Here is a 24418-nt window from a genome sequence, read left to right as displayed (position 1 = left end):
TGAATTCAGCCGGAACAGTTTGGAACTCTGTTCTGGGATTTATTTTGGCACCTAGCCACATCCTTCTCCACTCATGTTGTCATGATAGTATTATTGGCATACGAGGTATTACGCATCCGTATATCTTGCAATTTAGTGGCAGTGCCTCATGCCGATAATTCATCCATGCTTCCAAGCCAGCCCGAGCAGTGTTCTGGAAATGATCGAGTAAGAAATCAAGCTCCGGTTGTATCGAACATATAGTTATGGTTGTGGATATGAGTTGTACGTGCGCATTCCTTTTTGTCTCTCCACTTCTGAGTGAACGCTTTCCAATGCCGTGCGGATCCCTGAGCAGAGTTGAGTGTGTTTCGGTACTGGGATGGAAGACGACCATTGACTTGCCATGCTTTGTACGTTTGGAGCTGCGAGGTGTGGCCAGGAGATGGCAGTGCTGAGTTTCATTCCCTCGTGTTGTGTGGTTGGTGTTCTCCAGATACTCCAGTTTCCTCCACCACGAATTGGCCAAGCATGCCATTGCTTGACCCTCTTGAGATTCAGGCTAGCCTGAATATTTGCCATCATTATTTAATATTACCCAATGCGGTAATAGAATGATCCAATTCAGGACCCTCCTAAAAGTGGGTCTTGAGGCTCAATGAGACTTTCCTGGGTAAATCATTGGGATTATTCTGAAAGGATGACGGTTCGGGTTATTATCATGGTTTAAGAGAGGAAACACGTCTGAGAGAACAACTAGCGAGGAGATGGACTGACGAGATCAATTCATGCACTTGGAGATGGACTCGTTAGGGTGAATGAGGTGGCAAGGTGGCGCAGTGATAAGTCTCGTACCGTACCTCAGATGCACCTCCAAATAGCACGGTTGGCTGCGTACGATGCGAAAGAAGTTCAACAAACATACAACATACAAGAAGCACCTGGCTTCGATTCCCGATTCGGGTGCCTTTCTGTGTGATTTGTTTTATATCTATGGGGGTTTTTTTCTCATAGCAAAAAAAACACGTACAATGTGACTAATGTTGGCCAAACATTCCAATGCTGAAAATGTTCCTGGAAATTATTTATTTGGGATTACACATCAAGTGTATTTTATTTGTTGCACGGATGATCCCGTATAGCCGGTTTCCTGCCTATTTTACAAGGGAGATCCGTGGTTCGCGAGCACAGCGACAACAAAACAAAGACAACGTAAATATTGCAGAGAAGGAATGTTGCACAACTAACAAACTTGGGTTGACCCTCATGAAAAGAGAATGAGAGCGCTAAGTTACTCACTGCTTTTCGTTTACGGGGGTTCACAGTGCCCCCTTGCCGCGGGCCTTGGGAACGCAACAGCGACAGGACATTGAACAATTACATAAAAAACATTTTTTAAAATTAAAATCTGGCTTTGCAATTGCTGACACTAAGCGAGTATAATATTCATATAGCTACTTATTCGAATATCTATCGTTACACAGTGGAGACATGTTTTTCTAATCGGCCAGGTGGCGCATTGGCAGAGTGATCGCTTAGTAATTTGAAGGTTGCGAGTTCTAAATGATCAGAATGAGAATTATAATATTTATTCATCCTGGAAGAATCCGATGAGCTAGTTGGGGGTTGACTCATAGAGAATTTGTGAAGTCAACGTCGATTGTCCTATGGATGAACCCCCTTTCATAGAAATGTATAATTCCAACCCCGTGAGGCTCAAAACCATAAATAAATAGGTTGTTGAGCCTCGCATGATCATTCGAGCGAAACATCATTTTGACCTATGCAGAAAAACCGGACTTTTGAAGGAGAGCCTTTGCGTTAATGGGAGGGTGGTGTCTGAAATTCTGTATATAATAAACATTACGTGAGTATTAAAGTGGAATCCCATTTACACGTAATCAATTATATTGAAGACAGATAATAACAATGATAATAACAATATGATAACAGTGTCACGAACGTACATTTTTGAACGGTGCCAGATCGGAGGTTATTTGCCTTCAGATTCAGGAGTGGTTTTGCAGGCAGCGCCAGAGAATATTTTCGCTTCAATATGCCAGATATTAGGTCGATGCCAGATTAGGGTTTTTTTTTGCCTCCAGATTCGGTGGGGTTAGTGGGGCAATGCCGAATGAGGTTTTTAGTCCCGTGTTGCCTGAGCGAGCGGTACTGGCGGTTTTCCTGTGACTCACCTCCGAGTCCTCTTTGGTTTGTTTAATGAAGGAATAGTAATGATAATCAATGTAATGTGGTTGTCATCGTCATCACACCCATCACCACCACCCCCATCATCAATACAGTACCATTACTATAATAATCACCATCGTTATTACCACACCACCGTTACAACCAGCATCGTAATAATCATCAGTGTTTGTCGGGAACGTGTTGATTTGTATTATTTGCGTTTGCTTACCGCTGCCGATGCAGTTTCAATAGATTAGTTATGTTTTGAAACTCATGGGTATCATTATGACAGCTAACATCACTCCCCAACGCCCCCACTTCCCACATGGACACCATCACCCACCCGGCACCCCTCTAAATGGACATCACCCCCTGACCCCCCCCCCCCTCCACATGGGCATCACCCCCCGACCCCCCCCCTACATGGGCATCACCCCCCCCAACATGAGCATCACCCCCCCCCCTCCCACATGAGCATCACCCCCCGACCCCCCCCCTACATGGGCATCACCCCCCCCCAACATGAGCATCACCCCCCCCCCTCCCACATGAGCATCACCCCCCGACACACCCCCCCTACATGGGCATCACCCCCCGACCCCCCCCCCCCTACATGGGCATCACCCCCCCCCCACATGAGCATCACCCCCCCCTCCCACATGAGCATCACCCCCCGACACACCCCCCCCCCCCACATGGGCATCACCCCCCCCCCCACATGGGCATCACCCCCCCACATGGGCACCACCCCCCCCCCCCCCCCCACATGGGCATCACCCCCCCACATGGGCATCACCCTCCCCCCACATGGGCATCACCCCCCCACATGGGCACCACCCCCCCCCCCCCCACATGGGCATCACCCCCCCACATGGGCATCACCCTCCCCCCACATGGGCATCACCCCCCCCCCACATGGGCATCACCCCCCCCCCACATGGGCATCACCCCCCCCCACATGGGCACCACCCCCCCCCCCACATGGGCACCACCCCCCCCCCCCACATGGGCACCACCCCCCCCCCCCTCCCACATGAGCATCACCCCCCGACACACCCCCCCACATGGGCATCACCCCCCCCCCACATGAGCATCACCCCCCCCCCCCACATGGGCATCACCCCCCCCCCACATGGGCACCACCCCCCGCCCCCCCACATGGGCATCACCCCCCCCCCACATGGGCACCACCCCCCCCGCCCCCCCACATGGGCATCACCCCCCCCCCACATGGGCATCACCCCCCCCCCCCCACATGGGCATCACCCCCTGACCCCCCCACATGGGCATCACCCCCACCCACATGGGCACCACCCCCCCCGCCCCCCCACATGGGCATCACCCCCCCCCACATGGGCATCACCCCCCCCCCCACATGGGCATCACCCCCTGACCCCCCCACATGGGCATCACCCCCCACCCACATGGGCACCCCCCCCCCCACGCCTATTTCTGGTGACGTGCCTCCCATGATGCTACGCGCGGCTTTGTGTCTCTGAGAGCCGAGGTCCGCACCGTGAGTCTCGCGTCCGCGGCCTACGCTGCCCCCTCTCCTCGGTCAATTCAAGGGCTCCCCAGCGCCGGGTGTCTCACCAGAGCGCGAAGGGCGATAGATCTCGGAGAGAAGGAGCAAGGGGATCGAGGCAGGGAGGCGAAGGGAATGATCGACGGTTTCGGCCGCTACATGCGGCCCGGCCGAGGCGAGGCCTGGTCGCGGAGGCTTCTGCGTTGGGTCGTGGTTTGGAAACTTTGTCGAATTTGCGGTTTTTTTTTCCCCCGCGGTAATTGTTTACGGTTGCTCTAATTTTACCGCCGGCGTCGCCTCGCGAGTGGTGGTCATTGCCTCCGTACTATTTGTCGAGATCTCGGGGTTGTTGAGAGGATTTGTCAGTGCGTGAGATGTTGCGTATATGCGACGCGAGGTTGGCGAGGCGTGGCGTAAAACTCGGGATGGGAAATGTGCGAGGAAGACGATCTGACAGAGCTTGTGGTCCGTCATTATTGCAGTTATAGCAGGCAATACCGTTGTCTGAGATTCAAATTACATTGGTATCGCAATTCAATCGTACGGTTACAGTTGCAATTATCTATTGAAACTGCGTCGTATAAATTGTGCTGATTCAGTGGGTTTTTTTTAAGGTTACATTCGGGAAAGTTGGCAGTGGCATTCGGCGGACATTTTCCACAGATGGATATCGCAAATGCGTGAGATTTTTGTCGGCTTAAGCGTGAGATGGCGTGAAATTGGTCTCCGCTTGTATAACGCGTGGGTGGTGGTGGTTGGTAGTGCCGCTGCGCTGGTGCCACGCCTTGCGTAGAAAGCCGCGTTCACGTGGTGGCTATTGAAGCCTTCCTGGAGTAACTTTATACATAAACGTTTCTGTTATATAAATGAATATTACGCATCCTTAAATAGAATACACTAAAAACCCTAGCGGACATTATTTTGGTAGTACTGCGTTGGTACTGGTGCCATAAGCACAAATTCAACTTTTTCAATAACATAGCCCTAAAGTAACAATTGGCGAGATTTCGGGAAATGGCCCTTCATCGCACCGCCGTAGGAATGTGGAATTTTCACCATCCGATTGTTAACAGGAAAATTGCAATTAACAATGATATTGCAGTTTTATTTACGCATGCACGTATGATTCCACTGACCAAATCAACCGGATTACATCCTATTTCAGAACCTAGTAGTATTATTTGTTGGATAGTACTTACAGGCTGCTGTTGACAACAGAGGGCAGTGTAGCAAATTGTGTTCTGTGATTCAGTAAACCGATGCTGATGTTTAACTACCTTCAACCCACTTCCAGCATGGTTTTAAAATGACCCCTCATGACTAACTGGATATGCAGGCCCTCTACCAGCAGTGAACTGAGAAAAAGGGCTGCATATGTAAACATAGAGTAATTACACGAATGTATTCCAAAATCCATGTTAATATGCAATAAGCATTAACAAATTCAAATTTCTTGGAATTGGCTGAGCGGAATATCTATTCCCAGAGTGGAGTCAACATTACAATGCTGTATTGTTGAGCTACTATAGTGTGATAAGTATATGTAGCTTTGCAGACAGTGTGTTACAGAATTGCATGACAAATGTTACGCAACATTTAATAACGTGCCTCTGCTGGTGGTAACATGCACATGTATACCCTGTTTGTCAATCTGCCGCTGTATGATAGTATTCCCAAGCCATAGTAGTGGGGGTTATTTAACCATATTTCATCCTGCCATCACTATCCCTCGGTGCATGGATGTAAATTACAACAATGGGATTTGCTGCACTGACCTGCAGCGCACAACATCGTAAGCTCAGCATCCTATAAAATCTGATGATATCGGGCAAATTTTTTCGCGATTGGGTAATAGGCTAAAGCAACATGCACGTTACGTTATGAATATGCATTTGGTGTGCATTTTCTCCATGTTGAACCGCAGCTGAATGCTGTTATGACCTCGCTATGTCCTGCAATTGTGTGCACGTGAGGGCTGGGAATATGAATACCCATGAAAAGTTGGTTTGAGCACACCACTTTTTTTTAACAAGTGATGTATAACTGTCTAATGCATATACCCTCTCACCTCTGGCTTCCGTGCCTAGATACATGTATCACGAAGCTGGGGACAATTTAAGACCAGCTACCATTTCCTTGATGTGGACATTTCTTGTAAAATATTGTGCTACAGGTTGTCTCATGAGTTTTATATAGAGTTAGGACCAGTAAAGTAATCCATTCTTCATTTACAAATGTTCTGAAAGTGTTGTGTTTGTCTCTTGCAGAAAAGTTTTATGAATAATTCAAAGCAGCAGAAGCCGACGCTTACAGGCCAGCGGTTTAAGACCCGCAAGCGGGGTATGCACATTTGCTTATTTTTATTTGAAAAGCTCCACCACATCCATCGCATCTCACCAGTGGCAACGTGTAACAACTTTTAATAGTGTTAAGAACCTGTATTCAGAAAAAATACAGTAATCTATGATGCACTTGTAATGCTATGCAATGAACATGCAGCATCCAATCGTAAGAACACGTTTACAAGTTAATTTTAAATGGTAAAGTAAAAAAAATTGAAGATTCTGGTATTGCCTCCACACACACATCCATACACCTACATAATCACACTTAGACAGCATACTCGTTTATGCATCCGCACACGCACATAGAAAACGCACCCCTATCCACACGCACACAATACACCAATATACAAATCGATAAAAAGAAAAGTATTGTATTACACAAGCTAGTTGCTTGGATTAAAATTAGAGCACTTGGCCATTGGGGTTGTTTGACTATACTTCACGATGGATAATGCAGATTTATAAACGTTGACTCAAGACTGGTTTCGATTTCGCTTTCCATTAACGTTCGGAGTTGTTTGACCATACTTCACATTGCTTCGTGCGGGTTGAAGGGAGAGCACCCAGGAAATCACTTGCCACTGATGTTATACTTGACTGCGAATCGAAATTAAATTGCTGGATTCATAGCACAGTTCTGTGGCTTGTGCGCCATTGCTCTACAAAAGGGCCCCCCTACATGATGTTGCATTTTGGCCGCAGATGAAAAGGAGAAGTTTGAGCCATCTGTATTCCGTGATGCCATCGTGGTTGGTCTGGAGGAGACCGCGGGTGACCTGGAGGCCGTGTCCCGCTTCCTTGACGTGCAGGGCTCTAAGCTCGACTACCGTCGCTATGCCGACACCCTGTTTGACGTGATGGTGGCCGGTGGCATGCTGGGTGAGACGTTCCACCACACACACATCTTGAAAAATAATCTTTAAGGACCTCTCTCTAACTTGGATAGAAATGAAAAAAAAAACAATTGCTTGAGTGGTTTCTCTTATTCTGGGTCTTTCGGTAAAGTCACGTAGAAGGGAAACAATAAAATAATAAAATTGTTTCCCTTCTACGTGACTTTACCGAAAGAACCAAGAATATGAATCCCTGCAGTCATGAAAGCTTTAAATCAAAAAATTGTTTATCTCTCTTATAAATGCCCGGCATTCCGTTTGTCCTTCAACTAAAGTATAAGAGCCTTTCAGAAGGCCTGAATTAAAAAGCTAGAGAAAGTGGACCCCCCACCACCCCAAATGTGGGGGTAAAAATTTGATCCAACAAGTTTCCAAAAATTGTCGACCCCCCTCAAAAAAATGTTTCATCCCACCCCCCCCCCCCCAAATATAATTCAATTTTATAGACATATATGCCTACATAAAGTGGAAGTCCGTAGTATCTGCACACATTGGCGGGGAGGGAATGAGAGGACATCAGTGGAGGCGACGTACGAAGTGCCGAGAAGCCCTTCGCAGGAGTGGGAATAAGGCAGCCATAGGCCGCCGAAAATCTCGTGTATTAAATACAATTTGTCCTCAAATTCAGTGGATGGGCACACCGCGACCTCCATATAACGGTGGCTTTTGAGGATTCCAAAACATTGTGGGAAATAGAAAATGTTTAAAAATTTATTTTTCAAAACCTCAATGACCTAACAGCATAAAAAATTATGAATTGTGGTCGGCTGCATCTCCACACTGCAAGACGTAATTTGTCAGCAAGTCCCAGTTTACTTCTGTACAATAACTACTGAGGCATTGGATTGAGCATTTCAGAAATGGGTTGTAATATTGTAATATTTCTACCTTTTTAACATTTTTCCAAAATAAAGAGCAATCTAAAATATATCAACTGTTAATGGTCTAAATTGGTCTTTAGGGAAATAAAGGGGTTTTGTTAGGAAAACATATACCAGGCCACCTGACCCATTAATTAGCCCGGTATGTTAACACAGTGCAGCATTTTCCAACCCACTCTGCCATATAAGTAATATTGTGCGACAATAAAACCGATATTTTTAAAGCAAGTATTCAGCCAGAGTAGGTGCTAACCAAATTTAACTGAATGCTTTTATTTGTGCACTTATTAATTGGTGATTGGACTAATACCATCACCTTACTACATGTGGAAACTCAGTTTAGCACAACTAAAATTCAAACCCAGGCTCTCAGCTTTGATAGCTCGGCACTGATTTGAGCCACCGCAGTCTTGATAGACATCCTTTAACGTCGTACCATAGCATGGTGTGCTATCTCCACCATGTGCAGCACCGGGAGGAACTTTGGTGGACGATGGTGACAAGACCAAGGTGACCCGGACGACCGTTTGTGTGTTTGGTGCCAAGGAGGACATGGAGGCCATGCGCAACTTTGCTCAGGTGCCGGTCTCATCATCGCCGCTAGCGCCATATGGGACGGGTCTGCGACACAAAGATGGGGTCTGAAACGTCTTAGGTTCCAGGCGCATTTAGACATGCTTGTACACCTTCGGTCTTTTGTAAATTTTCTGCTACTGGATGAGGACCTGCCCACTCCATTGGTTATTTTACAACAGTATATTTACATTTAATGTGGTGGTGCTATTTGACCAATCCATTCAGTGAATGTGTATTTTATTTGCAATATAATCGTTATCACCCATAATCTACTGCTGAATGAGGCCCTACACTAATCCTTAATCTCCATCTAACAATGCAACAGTCTGTATAGCTTCTGGAAACGAGTTGATTTCATCTGCATGATGGATGACCTCTCGGCCATGTTTCCTTATCTGGCTGCCACTCCATCTTTAGGCTTCACCTACCATCAGTCATAACTTCTTGTGATGTGCCCTGCCCAAGCCCATGTTACTTTTCCCAGCAGTCAATGTGAACAATTTGGAGGGATAGGTCGTCTAAAATATAACCACATCTCAAGATGCTAAAGAACATTGGGGGACGTCAAATGCTAGGAAATGTGTTGAGTGCCTGAAAGTTTCCATAAATATTCCCCATATATCTGTAACAGAAGTAATTTTAGTGAGCACCTGTGAAGACCCTGAATAACACGCGATTGCAGAAGTAGCCAGCACAACAGTGGGTCGCCATTGAAAAAGAGCTTCTTGGTTCACTGACTTATGCGATTAGTGTTGTGACTTCATACTCGGAACTATACCTTCTGAGAATGTGTTGATAAACTATTTTGCAGGTCTTTGGGAAGCTCGTGAGAAGATACAAATACTTGGAGAAGTATTTGGAGGAGGAGTTTAAGAAGGTATTCTCTTCCTATTCTCCATAATGAACTATACAGTATCTTGCATAACTTTGTTCAACATATATAGAGTTTGAATACTGTGTTTTTTACCTTTCATGTTCCAGCCCAGCTTTTATAAACGTTGTAGGAATTTGAAGTGTTGTGCATTGTATGTGTAGCACAATTAATTGTTCGCAACACAAGCGGATTTTATCTCTCCGCCTGATGAAGACCACTTGTATTGCGATCGAAACGTCGTGGGTTTTTTGCTTTTATTTTAGATTTTTTTGTTTTCTATTTATGTGACTTTACCGAAAGAACCAAGAATATGAATTCCTGTAGTCATGAAAGTTTCAAGTCTAAAGCTTCTGTACTTATTTTTGGTAAACAAAACAAATGTCCACAAATATACTGTGATCATTAATTACTAGCACGAACTGCTTCACCAATAGGACATTTTGGACATAAAAGCACAAGCTGCTATTTCCACTAACATGTTTTCACACACCCTGTTAACACAAACACTTAAGCTCACGAATTAACAACAGCTAGGGGTGACTTATAATCTCGCTGCGTCAGCCTTGAGCCGAAATATAAATGCCGCATGCGTCACCAATCCGGGGGCTTGTGATCTGCCTTGCACAGCTGCTGATGTTCCTGAAAGGCTACTCTGAGTCGGAGCAGAACAAGCTTGCCATGTTCACAGGCATCTTGCTGGCCAGCAGCATGCTGCCTGCCACCGTACTCTCTAGCCTCTTCAATGACACCATCGTCAAGGAAGGTACGACCGCTCGCTCAAAATGTTCACACGTGAATGCCGGTCATCGTCTCAAACCAAAGCGTCGTCATGCCCATTCTCTTCTTCATACTTTTACAGGGATGATTTTTTTTTCTTTTGTTAAAATAATCTGCCATTCTCTGGACTCATGCCTGTCATGTTTTTGATCCAAGGGTCATAGCCATTGCTTCATCTCCATGGTGGTCGTCCTCCAATATTTTTTCCTTTGGGTTCCATTGCATAATTAGAAATAAAATACTTCATGCATTTGGACACGTACGTCCCTGTTGTCAGTCTACTGCTGGATAAGAGCCATCTCCACACCGTTTGATGCATGAGGGTTATTGACATTGGTCACTGCGAGTTGGTAAAGGTAGGGAGCATATACTCAGGTGCATAGTGCAACATTATTATTTTTATTGCCGGCAATGTAGCCCCACAGTAACTTATAACACCTGTGTTTATGCATTGTGGTCATCTATTTAAGCACACAAGGTGCAACCCTGTTTTATTCGAGATTGAGCTTGTTCTAAGTGATGATTTTCATAGGCAATACCTGTCACTCATCTGGAAATGGGCAGCCGGGGCTGGTGTCTCACAGAGTAATGGTGTGCAATGCCTTGGTGTCTCGCAGGCCTCTCGGCCGCATTTGCTGTGAAGCTCTTCAAGGCATGGCTGTCGGAGAAGGACATCAGCTTCGTGACATTTGCACTCAAGAAAGCCAGTATGGACAAGAGGCTGCTGGTAAGGGCTGAGCAGAGTCAAGGTCGCCTCAAACATAATACTACACATTGTAAAGAACACACCCATTCTGCAGTGCAGTTCTATCATCGTCTGAAAGGGTTGCTTATATTACATTGTTTCATGCATTTATGGTGTCTGCTAAACTCAGCATCCACATATACATTACATATCCCTTTTGTCATGCTTCCACTGGGTGAGGGGTCCCAATGGTTATTTGACTATACCTCCCATACTGGTCATTGTGTGTTGGTAAAGGTGGGGAGTGTAAAGGTACAACTGGGTTTTTCTGCACTGCCTTCTGCTGGCCCACCACGTTGCCCTACAGCCTATACCAACCTGTCATGCGTGGTGGTCACCCATTGAGCATGATTCAGGCTCAACTTTGCTTGGCTTCTGAGATCTGAGGATTGGGTGTATTTAAATTATTTGTAAAGAATACAACCTTGATTATGTTTTGTTTTAAAAAGAAAAAACCTCTGCATTGTTTTGTCAGTAACTCAAAGGGTGCTCTTTCATTGTCTCAGATTACAAGTAGCTCCCATCCAAACCTCAAGGCAATGTTTGCCTTTTGTAACTTTTTTAATGTACGTTTAATGTAATTGTGATTTCATGGTGATGGCTCAACATGTCCCTGTGAGGACAGTCACACATACCAGGCTGATATCCCCCCTCTTCTACTGCTGCCCTTGACGATTCGCTGAAATCTCACAATTTTGAAGTCATGACTTGATATACAAATTTATGTTTTGTCTTTTTACCTTCTTGTTTGTATTGTTACTTGTTTTTCTTATCTCGTTTGTATGGTTGTATTTGCTCCTTGAGCCTGATTTTACCTTTTGTTTTTCGTATATGATTTACATAACTGGTAACTAATTGGTTGGTGGGGTGTATCTTGAGCATAGGAATTTAGTTAATCCTTAATTGATGCGTTGTTACTTCGTCAACGGATTTGGTTGCCAACCTCTTGGCATTGTGTTTTTGTCACCATTTCTCCAACCCTACTCTAGCAGCTTTCATATTAAAACTACCCCCCACCCCCAAAATAAATTAATTTAACTAAAGATCAATCGGTTGTGTAAGAATATTTTGGGCACCCCCTCGCAGAGCCATGATATGTCTGAATCTGGTCTGGTGTTTAAATGTTTATTCCCCTCAAACGTAAGTGTCCCCAAAGGCTACTGAGTGCTCACTCATGAAACTCCATTTTTTATACCCCCTCACTTTAACAGTTATGCAGAGTTGGTATTGGGGCCACTTCTTCCCTCACTCCATGTTTCCCTTTCCCCGTTCATGTGGTTTTTTCTTCATTTGGTAATATTTTTTTTATTAAATACACATTGTCAGAATTAAGACAGTGCAAGTCTGTTCTCTACAGCTATGCAGCACAACCATTGTTGTATGGAAGTCGTTTGTCGGAAAATGCTTCCAGTGCGCTGTATTCTTTACTCTAAATAGCCGTATTGTATTTGATGTAAATAAATGCCATTTTCAAAATAAATCTCCCTCGTTTTGCGCTTCCCTTGGCCGGCTTCGCCGCTCTCTCTCGCACACACAGGAGCTCTTCCCGCCAAACAAGCAGAGCGTGGAGCACTTTTCATCGTATTTCACTGCCAACGACCTCAAGGAGGTGGCCGGCTTTCTGCGAGCGCAGCAGTCGCTGGGCACGCGCAAGGAGCTGCAGAAGGAGCTGCAGGAGAAACTGGAGCTCGGGGAGCCCGTTAAGGAGGTGAGACGGAAATGAAGCGGCAAAAGTTGGGGCGCATTTTCTTCCATAACGTACACCACCTTCATAAAGTCTCGATAAACACAAGGTACCGCACCTCCGATTAGCACGCTGGCTACTTAAAGTGCGAAATAAGTTCAACATGCAGGTACAATAAATTAAATAACTTTACAAATTTACTGCTTCTGTAATTCGATACTCCCCACTGCGTGAGGGTCAGTTCTTCAGTACCCACCTTCCCACAAACATTTTGACAAGTGTCCAATTACTTTAAGAAGGAATGACAACAGATGACACATTCAAGTCTGTTTAGCCTCAGTTATATATAACTGAGATATTTTATGTGTTTTGTCTTATCCGGGCTAGAACCCCTCATGCCACTCCTCACTGTATCCTGTAAAATAAAATAAAAGTTGCAATGTAGTTCAGTCTAGGTGCATAACCAATAGTAATAGATACCAACTTATTTTGTATGACTGGGTTCCTTGTTTTGTAAGTTTGTGAATTAGCATTACCTGCGTTGCACAGTGAGGGGTCCCTGGCTCTTTTAACATCTGTTTCCATTTTGGATTTTGCAGAGCTGAACATGACTAAATTATTTTCACTTATTCCAGGGCAGTTCAGAGCCACATGCATTGGTGCAGAGACTTTTTGGCAGTTATCAAAGCTTGCCGCACTTTGATCTTCAATCGGTGGGGTGGTTATATGCAGCTGCCTTTTACCAAATAACCCTTAACTTCTTTCCATGTCACCACTTCACAGAATATAAGCAGGGTTGAGCGTGGGTGGGTGGGTGACTGCCATGCGTAAAACACGTTATTATAGGCTACATGGTTTCATTGTGGGCAGCAATATTCAGTGTGGAGTGAGTCCAACTGAGTCATAGACGTTGACTTGGGAGCAACACGTTTTTATTGAACTCTTAGCACAACATACTCCAGGCTATTAACACAACATACTCCAGGCTATTAACACAACATACTCCAGGCTATTAACACAACACACTCCAGGCTATTAACACAACATACTCCAGGCTATTAACACAACATACTCCAGGCGATTAACACAACACACTCTCGGGTGGTGACCACCCAACTAACCACGCTACGGTGGAACTAGACACGGTTACACGATCCCGGTCCGGACCACAAGCTGGGTCCCTGACCGCATGGCTGGAGGATTCTTTAAGCTTGACGTGGATCACCTGCCTCTCCAACAGTAAGAACCCCGAGCCCCTAACAGGGGGCCCCCCTTATATCGGGCCGGGCTGGGGCTGGCTCCGCCTCTCGCCCCGCCCACCTCCTCGATCTCTCTCGCCCTTGCCCGAAGGCTCTCGAGAGTTCTTCTCGGACCATGTGACTACCCATTGGCCCCCTCCACCGGTGGCCCCCCCCTCCAGTATCATCCAGTCACATTTCCCCAGGTCAGCCAGAGTATCATGCCCCCAACGTAACCCCAGCTGGCTGACACTCTCTCGCTCTCTCAACGGGAGCCCGCACTGCACACTGTGCATGGCCACCGCGCTTAACCAGCGCTCACCCAAGCCCCCACTAGGGCTGGTACTACACCCCGTGTCCCCGGGGTGTACACACAACAGTATACATCCCGCCGTGGCCTCACAAGCCCGGCACCACACAGTGACATTCCCACTCACTACAAGTGCAGTAAAATAAGTTATACTGTATACAGTGAGGGAAAAAAGTATTTGATCCCCTGCTGATTTTGTACGTTTGCCCACTGACAAAGAAATGATCAGTCTATAATTTTAATGGTAGGTTTATTTGAACAGCGAGAGACAGAATAACAATAAAAAAAATCCAGAAAAACGCATGTCAAAAATGTTATAAATAGGTTTATTTGAACAGAGACAGAATAACAATAAAAAATCCAGAAAAACGCATGTCAAAAATGTTATAAATTGATTTGCATTTTAATGAGGGAAATAAGTATTTGACCTCTCAATCAGAAAGATTTCTGGCTCCCAGGTGTCTTTTATACAGGTAACGAGCAGAGATTAGGAGCACACTCTTAAAGGGAGTGCTCCTAATCTCAGCTTGTTACCTGTATAAAAGACACCTGTCCACAGACGCAATCAATCAGATTCCAAACTCTCCACCATGGCCAAGACTAAAGAGCTCTCCAAGGATGTCAGGGACAAAATTGTAGACCTACACAAGGCTGGAATGGGCTACAAGACCGTTGCCAAACAGCTTGGTGAGAAGGTGACAACAGTTGGTGCGATTATTCGCAAATGGAAGAAACACAAAAGAACTGTCAATTTCCCTCGGCCTGGGGCTCCATGCAAGATCTCACCTCGTGGAGTTGCAATGATCATGAGAACAGTGAGGAATCAACCCAGAACTACACGGGAGGATCTTGTCAATGATCTCAAGGCAGCTGGGACCATAGTCACCAAGAAAACAATTGGTAACACACTAAGCCGTGAAGGACTGAAATCCTGCAGCGCCCGCAAGGTCCCCCTGCTCAAGAAAGCACATATACATGCCCGTCTGAAGTTTGCCAATGAACATCTGAATGATTCAGAGGACAACTGGGTGAAAGTGTTGTGGTCAGATGAGACCAAAATGGAGCTCTTTGGCATCAACTCAACTCGCCGTGTTTGGAGAAGGAATGCTGCCTATGACCCCAAGAACACTATCCCCACCGTCAAACATGGAGGTGGAAACATGCTTTGGGGGTGTTTTTCTGTTAAGGGGACAGGACAACTTCACCGCATCAAAGGGATGATGGACGGGGCCATGTACCGTCAAATCTCGAGTGAGAACCTCCTTCCCTCAGCCAGGGCATTGAAAATGGGTCGTGGATGGGTATTCCAGCATGACAATGACCCCAAAACACACGGCCAAGGCAACAAAGGAGCGGCTCACGAAGAAGCACATTAAGGTCCTGGAGTGGCCTAGCCAGTCTCCAGACCTTAATCCCATAGAAAATCTGTGGAGGGAGCTGAAGGTTCGAGTTGCCAAACATCAGCCTCGAAACCTTAATGACTTGGAGAAGATCTGCAAAGAGGAGTGGGACACAATCCCTCCTGAGATTTGTGCAAACCTGGTGGCCAACTTCAAGAAATGTCTAACGTCTGTGATTGCCAACAAGGGTTTTGCCACCAAGTACTAAGTCATGTTTTGCAGAAGGGTCAGATACTTATTTCCCTCATCAAAATGCAAATCAATTCATAACATTTTTGACATGCGTTTTTCTGGATTGTTTTGTTGTTATTCTGTGTCTCACTGTTCAAATAAACCTACCGTTAAAATTATAGACTGATAATTTCTTTGTCAGTGGGCAAACGTACAAAATCAACAGGGGATCAAATACTTTTTTCCCTCACTATCTCTACGCTTGCGTTTATGCACCCCGCCTTTTCCAATCCACACTGACCAGCGTGGTGAGGTGTAATATGGTCAAAACACTCTCGACTTGAACGGCGTAGATGGGCCCTCATCCAGCAGTGGATTTTAAAGGGCTATACTTGTGTAGTGAGTTCAACTGAGTCGCAGACGTACTCCTTGGAGGCAACACATTTATTGATACCAACACAAAGGGGGGTAACTGCCCCTTCACCAGATAACAATCTATGGTGGTGGACCACCAGGCTAACTACACTAATTACACTGGGAGTAGCTACAACGGACAGGACCCCGGCTTGGGTCCAGGTCTATGTGTTGGTGACTCTTCTCGGATGTAGAACGTAGATCTTCAGGCTAACACAGCAACGCTGAACCCCGGTCCCTCTGGGGACCCGGTTTATATGCTCCCTGGTAGTGGCTGGCTTTGCCCTTGGCCACGACCACCTTCTCGAATCCTCTAGCAGGATCTCGCCCCGACACTTGGGGCCCCTGTGTAGATCTTACGCATCCACCACTGCCACAAGATGAAGAGGGGTCGGAGAATGGTTAAAGCACTTTATTTCTCCAACGCACAGCAACACTCGTTCCAAAACCAACCCCGAACACACGTCCCCCAGCCCCTTTTAACCCCTCCATCTCCGCCCTCGCTCCCAATACACATTCACATCGAGCACGCCTGGTCCGGGTGACGTCACTGCCCTTTAACCCCGACCCCTGTCCAGCGAATCCCCGCACGTGTGATTGGTGCGTGTTATAGTGAGAGCGGAGATGTCGTGTCTGCGTGGTGCGTGTGCGTGAGGGTGGCTCGCAGATCCCTTACATCACCCCCCCCCCCCCCCCCTTGAGACCAAGCCGTCCTCGACGCAACAAATGTATGCCTCGGCCGTTTAAAGCCAACTCCGGCTAGGCGCATGTAATTTAAATGACAACAAAAAAAGTGCAATAGGCAAAAGTAACACCACACAATTCCCCCTCCGTCTCCTTGTTAACGAGCGCCGCCTCTGTCGCCGACTTCCCCCACGATCTGATCCCTCGACCGAACACAACAGAGTTGCAGGGATGTCCGTGTACACAGCTGCGACGAGGCGGCGTGAGCGGGTAAAGGGGCCCCGTCCTGTGGCCAAGTCCTCTGCTGCGGCTGTATCTGCAGCCACGGACGGCGACGGGTCCGGTGCTGGCGTTCGGGTCACCTGTAGTCCTGCAGGATGGACAGTGTCTGCATTGTCAGTCGATCACGTAGTAGGCCGTGAGTGTGACAATCTCTTCCCACCCGGCCGAACTGACGACGAAGGTGGTGAAGGTGACGATGCTCGTAGGGGCAGCTCGGCCGCGACAGCGTTTTAGCCTCAAGGGTGAACGTACCACCTACGCTTTCCCATCTGAATGCGAACACACTGAGGTCGCAATACCTCAGTGTGACTGGGCCCCGCCAGGGCCGGTGCAGCTTCGCTGACGTCCGCAACGGTACCTGCGGGCAGTGCAGCCAAGCCAGGTCACCCACTGCAAAGGGATCCGCGACCGGCGGCTTAGCCCGCAAGCGCTCGTTCGTAGCTTGCGCCGACGCGGATGCTGCCGAAGGCCGCCTTGCGAGCCTCGCGCAAATGCTTGAGCGAGTGGTGGAATGCTTTAACCAAAATCTACAGCGCGCGGATCCGTCGCCGCAAGCGCGCTTAACGGGGGCTGCCAGTCTAGACAAAGCATCGGCGTTCGTATGCCTGACTCCTTTCCGTTGCACCGCTCGATATGTGTACTCTTGCAGCCGCTTCAACCATCGGGCCATCTGACCGGTCGCTTGGTCAATGCGGAGCGCGTACTGCAATGCCGCATGATCCGTCCGAACAGTGAATTCGCGGCCGTACAGGTAGGGCCGAAACTGCTGCACAAAGTGGACAGCGGCAAGCAGATCGCGGAGCGTGACGCAATACCGCTGCTTGGCCTGCGACAAGACGCTACTTCCGTAGGCAATGACAACCTCTCTCCCCTCCTGAATCTGGGAGAGAACGGCTCCGATGCCCACGTCGCTCGCATCCGTGTCCAGCAGGAAGGGGCGGCGCTTCTGTCAACTGCTGGCGCAGTGTCAAGAACGCGTCGGTCTCTAGCTGGCCCCAATGAAACGACGGTCCCTTCGCCGTGAGCGCATGCAAGGGCTTAGCGATGGTTGCAAAGTTCTCGACGAAACGGCGGTAATAGGAAACAAACCCCACGAATCTGCGGACTTCAGGCACGGACATGGGTGTTGGCCAATGACGGACGCACGCCGTTTTGTCAGGATCTGTCCTGACCCCCGACGCATTTACGACATGCCCCAGGTATTTAACGGAGGAGCGAACCAAATCGCATTTGGAGGGTTTTAATTTGAGCTTTCGTCACGGACTTTCGAAAACACCTGTCGCAACCGGGTGAAGTGCTCCTCGAATGTGCGAGCGAACACGATCACATCATCGAGATAGATGAGGCACAACTCCTACTGCAATCTCGCAAGCACCAGCTCCATCAATCGCTGGAAAGTGGCGGGAGCCGTCTGTAAACCCATCGGCAAACATTTGAATTGAAAGAGATCTTGAGGCCTTCTGAAAGCCATTTTCGGTCTGGATTCGGCATCTAGTGGTAGCTGCCAGAATCCTGCCAAAAGGTCTAGTGTGGAGAAATTTTTGCTCCTGCGAGGGCATCTAATAAGTCGTCTAAGCGCGGGAGCGGGTCGGCGTCCGCCAAGATAACTTTATTCAGCCGCCTAAAGTCTACGCAAAAACGCAAGGATCCATCCGATTTCTTCACCAACACAACCGGCGTCCCCCACGGACTCGTCGATGGGGATATGATGTCTGACTCCATCATCTCCTGCACTGCCTGCCGCACATGCTCATTCTCCCTAGGACCCATCCTATAGGAGTTCTGCCGAATGGGTGGCGCATCGCCTGTATCCATGTGGTGCTCCATCGGCGTCGTGCGACCAACATTGTAGGGACCCTGACTGAACACGTCTGCAAAGTCACTCAACAAAGTCCTGAGCTCCCCTGCTTTCCTTGCCGACAGATCTGTGTTCTGTGCCAGGAGCGCGTCTATCCATGGTGTATCCTCTGCGCCGACCGACGGGCCGTCCAATTGCACATTGTTGACGGTGTGCGAGTCAAGGTTCGAATGCATGGAACTGACATTTGCGAACAAGGTCCCTTCCTGAATTGTAACGGGGGTGTCGGCCGTGTTGAGGGCCTGCATGAACAGAGGCTGATTCCTGCGCACGAGCGTGTCCGCTGCTGCTGAGCAATGGCGACCCACCACCGACGATACTGCGGAGACGATGAGCGGTGCATCCGACCGGGAAGTGACGAGCAGGGTGCGATATCGGAGCGGCACCAAGGCCTGCGCACCAGGCGGGATCGAGACCGTAGTCCTGACCAGCGCCTGAACTTGCGGAAGCTGCTTCGGTTCCCCGTCTGGATGCAAGAAATACAAGCGCTGAGTGGCACCACGCTCAGCGTGGTGCCACTCAGCTGAGCGTGGTGCCACTCAGCTGAGCGTGGTGCCACTCAGCGCTCTCTAACATCACTCGCCGAGCCCCTCAAGGACTGGTACTACACCCACATATACGGGGTGTCCGCGATGTAATTACATCGCACGCCGTGCCTCGCTAGAGCCGGCATTACTCAGTGACATTTGCGGTGTCACTCCACTTGTACAGTTAAACCATGTTGCCTGTGTTTTAATAAGTCATGACATGCAATGTATGGTATAAAATATTCATGTTAAACTTCCTTCACACCGTACATAGCCAACCGCGCTGATCGAATGATGGTGTTGCTTGTCGAGGATGAGATCGGTTCGTCTGCACGTGCTGTGAATGGTGCATTGTTGCATTGCGGGAGGGTGAGGAGGGATGGATGATGGCTTGAAGTTCTGCATGGCTCGTGATGATGATTCCGGTGGTGCTGATGTGCAATGTTGGCGTGCGCATCTCCACAGATCGCCTTGTACGTCAAGGAGGAGATGCGCAAGAATGACATCCCGGAGCAAACGGCCATCAGCCTGGTGTGGACCTGCGTGATGAACTCTGTGGAGTGGAACAAGAAGGAGGAGCTGGTGGCTGAGCAGGCTGTGAAACACCTCAAGGTAGAACCGCATCCTCATAGAGTACCATAATAGTAACAATACAAATTTGGTGCATTCATTATTTGCGCCAATATTAAACCGCAAGGATATCACAAAGGCGCTATGTTTCACAGACATGTATAGGCTGCCAGTAGGGGGGGCAATGTTGCTTTGTGGTTTAAACCTATCAAGTATTTGATATAATTTTTTTAAATTCTGACCATGATGCCTACACATGTCGAGCTAATGCTTTTCAAATAACGTGACGTGATTTGTTTCAACCACTGTCGAGCAGATGGCACGTATGTATGGTTAATTCACCTGTAGTATATATCAACCAGATTGGCTACTGGGCTCTCACCGTGAACGTCTGCTACAAACGACAGGAACTACCGCCCGGCCATGTTATGTGAAAATTGATTTCTCTTTGCTGCAGTCACAAGTAGGGGAGACTCCTTAATTCAGCATCTGTGGAGGAGATGGGCGCACCTCCCATGCGTTGTTGTTCTTATGGTCTTACGTGCAGTCTCCTGTCATCCAGATAAGAAGCCAGGTAATTCCTTTGTTGGATAATACTCTCAGGTCTCGGACCCACAACGCCGACCCATGCTTTTGTATTTTTTGCTGGTCCCGCTTGCAGCAATTCACACCGCTGTTTGCAGCCTTCACCAGCCAGGGCCAGTCCGAGATCACTCTGCTCCTGAAGGTGCAAGAGTACTGCTACGACAACATCCACTTCATGAAGACTTTCCAGAAGATCGTCATCCTTTTTTACAAATGTGAATGGCGATGACGCTTGCTGCCACACATGCACATGTACAGCCCTTTTGGCAATTTACTGCTAGATGAGGGGCTCCCCCATGTCAAGTGCTTTGTGGGTGTTATGATCATTCTTCACCATGCTGCTCATTGGGGGGGTTGGTGAAGCTGTGGTGCATAGATACAGGCGCACAGTAAAATGTAACAATGAATGTACTGCCCTCTGCTGCCCATATCTCTTGGCATGCTTTTAACATGATTTGAATGAAGAGGGCATAATTTAATTGCTTTCACAGTTTCCTTTTTCACGACTCATTACATTGTATTTTCTACCTTATGATATGACGGACAGGTTGAAAATGAACGTTCTTTGGTAACAAATGGGATCTGCATCATTTTCCTAACTTATTTTTTTTATCATCCATTGTACTCTATGGTCTTTCTTTGCCACTGATGCTTTAACTCACTGCTGCCATGACCCTCCTCTACCGCAGCGGACGTGCTGAGTGAGGATGCTGTGCTCAAGTGGTATCGGGATGCACATCTGGCCAAGGGGAAGAGCGTCTTCCTGGACCAGATGAAGAAGTTTGTGGAGTGGCTGCAGCATGCTGAGGAAGGTGAGGCAGGAGAAAATAAAAACAAGTCTTTATTTAACCAGGAATAATTAAAGCCTCCCGAGGGTACATATTTGTTGTTCATGGTAAACATGGGTGGGAATATAGAAAAAAAAACAGGTTTCCCTCGCTTTATACCGTAGATTCGTCCCAAAAAAAACGGCGCACAAAACAAATCTGCACTAGGCAGCTGCCTGCCGAGTAGCGGATACAGGACAATATTGTCCCACATCCGACCACATAGCTGCATATGGGGGAATTAAAACCCCACATTGCGAATTTTGGATAAAAATTGTGTATCCTCCATATATATGAAATTGCAAAACCGAACCCACTTAAAGTGAGAGAAACCTGTACAAGCAGCAAGGCAAAAAGTTAATTTAACAAATTCTGCACCTGTACGGCCCTTTGTCAATTTACTGCTGGTTGAGGGCCTTCCTAAGCCATGGAGGTTGAAGACAGCATAGACGTAACGTAGATTTACAGTTGAATAATGAATTTTGCTGTCTGCTGCCAGATGTGTATCCCTGACAGCCTGTCATACCTGTTGTGCATGGTGGACACCCATCCAAGAGTTATGCAGCCGCAACTCTGTATAACTTCCGAGATCTGATGCGATTGGATGCATTGCGGATTATTCTGTAGTAGGAGTCTGAAATTCGTTGTGACGATAAAAATGGAAAAATAATCCAAAAACTACCAAAGATGTAAATCAACTCAAATAAACGGACTTCACATCAACACAAACAGGCAAACTTTCTTATTTTACTACATTGCAAAATACAATGTGGTTTCTACGAATGTCGCAGCAAATTAGCGTGTCGAGCGTGCCAAGACTCGTGCAACCGAATCGACAGTGATATATCCTGGTTACCATTGGGCTCTGGTGTAGGAAATGAAAGGGGGGGGGAACCCCCTGTTCATTTCCCTATTGTAACCTAGCCCCTGTGTCCCTCTGATCTGTGGGCCCCGGTACAGTTGTACCGCATACGCACTAGACAGCTACATCAATCCCACATCCCAAGCAATGTATTACGCTTACCTTCGCCACTTCTTATGAACGTGTTCTGTTTATGCAATCGATCATCTCCACAGCGCATATGCAGAATTCTATCGCAAACATTTCCCCCCTTGCCTTTGGATTTGTGTTTACTGTGTGTAATCTTGCTGTACATTTTTTTTATCTTTTATTTCCAGAATCTGACTCTGGTGAGGAGGAGGACTGATGTCAAAAGGCTATGGCTTGCCAGCCCAACTGCTCATGCCGTATGGATGTTTTGTGCGCATGTTTTGTCTTAATGTTTGCGTGTCCTCTGCGTCTGTGTCTGCGTGTACGAACGTGCACCGCCCCACTGGTGACCGGTTCTCATTGCTGTGCACTCGCATCAGGTTGTAGCCGGGTGCAAGATGAAAGCGAAGTGGGTGGGGGGTGAGGGCACGACAAAACAGAGTGGCGACACCCGCAACCACCCCCACCCCTCCCCATGAGCCGCAAAGCGCAGCGTGTCGCTAGCTCGCGCTCGCTGTCCCCTCTCGGCCCCGCGCACACGACACAGATTTCCACCTACGTCTCGAGCTGACCTCTATCCACAGCTGAGCACGTGAAACGAGTTGCACACCCGTTCAAAATGTACTGTAGTGCCGTTTATATGTTTAACAAAATGAGGCAGGTGTTTTTAAAGTTTGCAAATAAAGATGCCTGAAAAAAAATCCTGTGTCAGGTTCTGTTTGTCGAATCTTGCCAAATATAATTATTTTACAAATAAGTTTTGTAGCTTGGTGCTGCAATACACCTTGTGCCTCAAGATAAGCTACCACTCACGGTGGGAGGGGTATAGTACCTTTCATTGAACTGCTGCAGGGCATTAGAATGGTTTATATAAGATGTTATTCAAGTTATTGAGGCAATTTAGCAAGCACCGAAATGCAAATCCTTATACTCTACATTTAATAACTGCACAGTGGCGTAAACTTCTGAAGGAATTGGGAGGAACAAATGTGTAGTGGGTCCAACTGAGTCGCAGACGTTCCTTTTAGAGGGAACACTTTTATTTGTAACACCGTAACACAAAGGGGCAACCTCACTTTTACCAGACTACAGCGAGTTACTGCTACGAAGAGTCAATCCCTCACTCGGGTCTCCGACTACGTGGTTGCCTCGTAAGACGGGGAGCTTCAGCTTGAGCGTAGAGCTTCCCGCTTGTAGGTGTTGAGATTCCAGCTTGTAGAATGCAGCGACCCCGGTCCCTCTCAGGGACCCGCCTTGTATCCCTCTCCGGTCGGGCACGCTCCGCCCTCGGCCCCGCCCGCCTTCTTGAACATTCTCATTCCCTCTCGATCCTCAAGAGCTCGCTCTGAACATCCAATCACCCACTAATCCCACCTGGGGCCCCCTGTGTGGACATTCAGGATCACGTGTCTACGGGGTCAACCAGAGTGCCACGGCCTGGGGCAACCCTGCACCTGGGCTGATGCCCACTCCCCCTCGGGGAAGCCCCCACCACACGTTGTGCGTGTTACATCTCATGATGTGAGAGCATCAAATTACAACTTTCTATGAAGATGGCGTATGATCTTGTTACTTCTTGACAAACGAACTACCGTCGAGTAAAGCCGATTTAAGGGAAAAATGTATCTCCTGAAAGTGCACAACTTTAGACATGGATCAAATAAATGTTCTGAACTTGTTAGCTGTGAAGGCTTCTCACATAGACCTTGTATAGGTCTGGCAGTTATACAGTATGTGGCCTGTGTTTTTTGTTGTCTGTGTATCTGGTTGAGCCAGTGGTTGGCTAATCCATGCATGAAAAGTCTCGTATCTAGATTATGGACCTGTTGACTACAATCTCCCAAGTGTAATTTTCAGTGCTTTGGCAATTGACTGTTGTTGCCATATCGGCCTTGGGGATTATTTAATCATACTGCACCCACCACCCTGGTCAATTTTGGTTAGTGAATGCAGATTGAGGTCGGGTTCGGTTGAGATATTCCTCCCCACGTATTAGTCATGGTCTGGAATTCTTGGATTATATTTGACTGGTACACATTGCAGTCACGCTAGTACTGTATAAATGCGCGCTGGTTGCAGATAATTTTGTGAT

The 24418-nt window shown here is 47.5% G+C and overlaps 1 protein-coding gene across 2 annotated transcripts; it reads left to right on the top strand.

Moving 5' to 3' along the window:
* Positions 1 to 3594: 3594 nt before the first annotated feature.
* Positions 3595 to 23019, top strand: LOC116947065 (eIF5-mimic protein 1-like). 2 transcript variants are annotated; one of them, XM_032962467.2, is made up of 12 exons: positions 3595 to 3685; positions 5962 to 6034; positions 6742 to 6918; positions 8283 to 8392; positions 9201 to 9266; positions 9891 to 10026; positions 10658 to 10767; positions 12323 to 12493; positions 19819 to 19965; positions 20585 to 20723; positions 21198 to 21320; positions 22515 to 23019. In XM_032962467.2, the coding sequence occupies exons 2-12, from the start codon at positions 5971 to 5973 to the stop codon at positions 22541 to 22543; spliced, it is 1272 nt and encodes a 423-aa protein (XP_032818358.1). In that variant the 5' UTR covers positions 3595 to 3685; positions 5962 to 5970; the 3' UTR covers positions 22544 to 23019. The 2 variants fall into 2 exon arrangements, with proteins under 2 accessions (XP_032818358.1, XP_075926188.1); XM_076070073.1 differs by having other exon boundaries at positions 3658 to 3676.
* Positions 23020 to 24418: the final 1399 nt, after the last annotated feature.

Source organism: Petromyzon marinus, chromosome 2 (assembly GCF_048934315.1).
Source record: "Petromyzon marinus isolate PM22_M1 ecotype Great Lakes invasive population chromosome 2, UKy_Petmar_22M1.pri1.0, whole genome shotgun sequence".
NCBI classification, from domain to species: Eukaryota; Metazoa; Chordata; class Hyperoartia; order Petromyzontiformes; family Petromyzontidae; genus Petromyzon; species Petromyzon marinus.
Note: the sequence above shows the minus strand (reverse complement) of the source record. Positions and strands in the feature narration are given on the sequence as shown.